Source organism: Penaeus vannamei, chromosome 26 (assembly GCF_042767895.1).
Source record: "Penaeus vannamei isolate JL-2024 chromosome 26, ASM4276789v1, whole genome shotgun sequence".
NCBI classification, from domain to species: domain Eukaryota; kingdom Metazoa; phylum Arthropoda; class Malacostraca; order Decapoda; family Penaeidae; genus Penaeus; species Penaeus vannamei.
Window position 1 is genome coordinate 17,893,777 of NC_091574.1, and position 2,500 is coordinate 17,896,276.

At 45.7% G+C, this 2,500-nt stretch overlaps 1 protein-coding gene across 10 annotated transcripts in view; it reads right to left on the reverse strand.

The window, feature by feature from the left end:
• Positions 1-2,500, reverse strand: part of axo (axotactin) — a 65,431-nt gene that overhangs the window by 373 nt on the left and 62,558 nt on the right. For 5 of the 10 annotated variants that reach the window (XM_070140075.1, XM_070140073.1, XM_070140074.1 and 2 more), the window contains one exon: positions 1-1,326. This exon is cut by the window's left edge and continues 373 nt beyond it. In XM_070140075.1, the coding sequence (XP_069996176.1) occupies positions 28-1,326 (1,299 nt within the window). In that variant the 3' untranslated portion in view covers positions 1-27. Of the gene's footprint in view, positions 1,420-2,500 lie in introns of all 10 variants that reach the window. The other 5 variants (XM_070140080.1, XM_070140079.1, XM_070140078.1 and 2 more) reach the window with 2 other exon arrangements.

Sequence of the window (2,500 nt, forward strand, 5' to 3'; positions counted from 1 at the left end):
AGAATCCACAATGGGAAGAGATGCTTCCTAGTCCAGAGATGTGATGGACGTCACGCTGTCCTGGCGTTCTCTGCCTTCCTTGACCTCTTCGTATTCGATGGTGGGGCCTCCTAAGTAGCTGATGGGGTTGCTGAAGGTCCTCAGCGCCCCCGCTAGGTGGATGGGGCTTGCCTTCTTCTTCTTCGAGATGCGTCCCCGTTTGGCGCGCTTCTTTTCCCTTTCCTTTGGGGGCTCGCCGCTCGCCTGTGCGTCGTCGCCTTCTGCTGGCGTCCTCTTGGCGTCTTTCTCGGTGTCTTTGTCGCCTTCGTCCGATTCCGAGTCGCTTCCACTTTCCTCTTCCGATTCTGAGCTGCCTCCGCTTCCCTCGTCCGCTGATTTCGATCTGCTTCCGCTTTCCTCTTCCTCAACGGCTTTTTCCTTCTCTTCGACGCTGGCGGCTTCTGTCGCTTCGGATGGAACGGCGTCGTCCGCGGCCGAGTCGTCCTGGCCGATCGAGAGGAGGTCGTTCATGGCCGAGGAGAGCTTCGACTTCATCCTCGACGGAACCGCCTCGCTCGCCGCCTCGCCGTCCTCGTCGCTCTCGTCCATCTCGCTGATGGGGTCGAGCGGCGTCGTGGAGTCGTACTTGATGTCGACTTCTTCTCTGGGCGTCAGAGGAGGGCTGTCGAAGGTGATTTCATCGCCCAACCGCTTGTAAGTGGAAGACACGGCTTGCTGATCGTCCTCCTCGACCGGCGATCCCCGTCGCGGTCCAGCCTCCCGGACTCCGTCGTTGCCGTCGTCACTGTCGCTCGCTCGGTCCCTCGACGACCACTGGGTAATCAGCGAGCAATCTGCCTCCTCCAGTTCTTCGGGGTCAGCGCGCCGCTCGATGGAAATCATCGACAGTTCCTCCGGCAAAATTGAGCCGCTCAATGTCCTCTCCTTTCCGTCGTCGTAAGAAGCTTCTCCTTCTCTCTTTACATCCTCTTCTCTTCCATCTTCAAGTTCTTTCTGCGAATCTTCCTGTGGACCTTCATCTCCTTCGCTTGATTTTTCGTTATAAACATTATCCTTCGCTTCCTCCTCCTCTCCGACGTCCTCAGAATCGGCGCGGCTAATGACAATGGCTGGCGGCGGTGTGTCTATCATCGTCACGTCTTTGTTTCCACCATTCACTTCTTTCTGACTTTCTACACTTTCTACACTTTCAACTCTGTCTGCTCGATCACTTTCACTGTCTCTACCCTTTGCTTCGTTGTTTATCCGCGTTATATCTTCTTTCTTCTTCTTAGCTCCTCCTACACAATCTCCTGGTGATCTTTGTGTAACGAAATCCTCCATCGTCTGCCAAGAGAGGTGAGCCAAGGTCACTAGAGGGTCATCGGGAGTTCTTTGGTCACACGTTTAGGTCACCATTGTGTTTGTGTATTAAAAATGCTGCAATGAGAAAGAGAGTAGACGGGAAGTTAGGACGCAGACAAACATGGAGTCTTTGTGTCACGTTTCCAAACATATAGGAAAAAAAATATTCTTCAATATGTAGGCCTATATAGCCTATATATACATGTCTCTTGGTTATGTCATATTATACACTAAAATAAAAATATTCACAAAATTGAAGAAGGGCACATGTACATTTATAACTTTCATTTATCAAAAGATACCAATAGAAAACTGTGTTGGCTAATACTGTCTGAATCTTACCTCACTTTATAAAGATGCAGTTGGTCATAAGCCAATCAAGTATATTTGGTCAGGGAATCATTATCATTTAAGATGCATCAGCCTTATCTCTATCTGCCTTAACATTAAGCGTGGTTATTACCATAATCAATACAAGTGGAGAGGGTAAAGGCTAGATTAGTTTTTGATCTGCAACGTCAACCACCAATGCAAAAGCGCAAGTGGTATAAGTTGCTATTTTCTACCTTTGTTCCTGTCTTCTATTCTTTTCTTGTCTTCAATCTGTTCCTATCGTCATTATGATTATCATTTGCGAGATCACGGTAATCATTACAAATATTCTAATAACATAATGGTATAATGAGAATATATCATTATGTACTGTCATTGACTATTTATGTGCCTGGAAAAATACATTTCCTTTAATTAGAAGAAAGATACTACCATGTAATAAACCACCAAAAAATCAAATTCTCCCTCTATCTCTTTCTACGCCCCTAATTCTGACATGAATCTAATGATACACACTTAGGCCTACATGAAAAGAATAATAAATAAGCAGAAATCCTAGAATATGACTCAAAGACAGTGGGACACAGACAAACACGATAAATATCAATGTAAAGAGGATAACAGACATAGGTTTTTCAATCAACACAAAACAGAAACAAATCTAACAACACCCAGAATGAATTTCTGACCTGGCCTTCTTTCCACAGGTAAGAAAATAAAACCTTTTGTAAATATCTTGTTAGATTTATTTCCGTTTCTGTTCTGGGGTTCATGATCACATGACAGGAAATCAAGGCAAATAACAGACACGTTACCTTTATAT